This window comes from Corvus brachyrhynchos, unplaced genomic scaffold (assembly GCF_000691975.1).
Source record: "Corvus brachyrhynchos isolate BGI_N302 unplaced genomic scaffold, ASM69197v1 scaffold158, whole genome shotgun sequence".
Classification (NCBI taxonomy): Eukaryota; Metazoa; Chordata; class Aves; order Passeriformes; family Corvidae; genus Corvus; species Corvus brachyrhynchos.
Window position 1 is genome coordinate 329,981 of NW_008239756.1, and position 761 is coordinate 330,741.

The window sequence follows — 761 nt, forward strand, 5'->3', positions numbered from 1 at the left end:
CTGCTCTGCAGCTTCTCCCGCTCGATGGACCACACCAGCTCCTGCACAAACTTCATCTCCGAGGCCACCTGCTTGGCCCAGGCCTCGTAGTGATTCTCCAGCTTGCGGTAGCGCCGCTTGAGCCCATTGGCCGCCTGCACCACGCTCTTGGTCTCCTCCTGCGCCTGCTTCTTCAGCGCCTCCGTCTTCTGCAGCTCCTGCCGGATCTGCCGCAGGTCCTGACTGATGCTGTCGTTCTCCTCTTTGTACCACGACTCCTTCTCCTCGTAGATGGACAGCAGCGCCTCGATGTCCTCCTGGAAGGACTTCTTGTTCCTCTCCAGCTCTCGGAGGCTCTCCTCGGCCGCAGCCACCTCCTCCATGACCTTGGAGAAGCGCTCGAAGTTGATGTAGGTGTTGTTGGGGGGCATGCTGGAGTGGGATTTGATGGTGTACTCCTTCAGGCGCGTGGTCTTCAGCCGGCGCCGCTCGGGCTTCTTGCAGCTGTCCTCGTTGCGGACGTTCCTCCTCTTGATCACCTGTGGCAGGGACAGTTGTGGCTCCAGCACCCACCCATGGACCCCCGGCAGTGACACCAAACTGGCCCCACGGGGGTGGGGGAGCAGAAGAGCCCCAGCCTCGGGGGGTCAAACACCCAAAAAGTGCCGATTCTTTAACTTCTCACCTTAATCCAAGGGTGCTCCAGGCTCTGGGCGATGGTCATTCGCTTCCTGCAAACACAGCAAGGCTGGGATCAGGGCAGAGGCTGTGCTCCTCTTTCC

The 761-nt window shown here is 60.7% G+C and overlaps 1 protein-coding gene across 1 annotated transcript in view; it reads right to left on the reverse strand.

Moving 5' to 3' along the window:
* DAPK3 (death associated protein kinase 3) overlaps window positions 1-761 on the reverse strand; it is a 14,393-nt gene that overhangs the window by 381 nt on the left and 13,251 nt on the right. The window contains exons 8-9 of the mRNA XM_008639968.2: window positions 665-710; window positions 5-518 (exon numbers count right to left, since the gene is read on the reverse strand). Of these exons, the coding sequence (XP_008638190.1) occupies window positions 5-518; window positions 665-710 (560 nt within the window). The remainder of the gene's footprint in view (window positions 1-4; window positions 519-664; window positions 711-761) is intronic.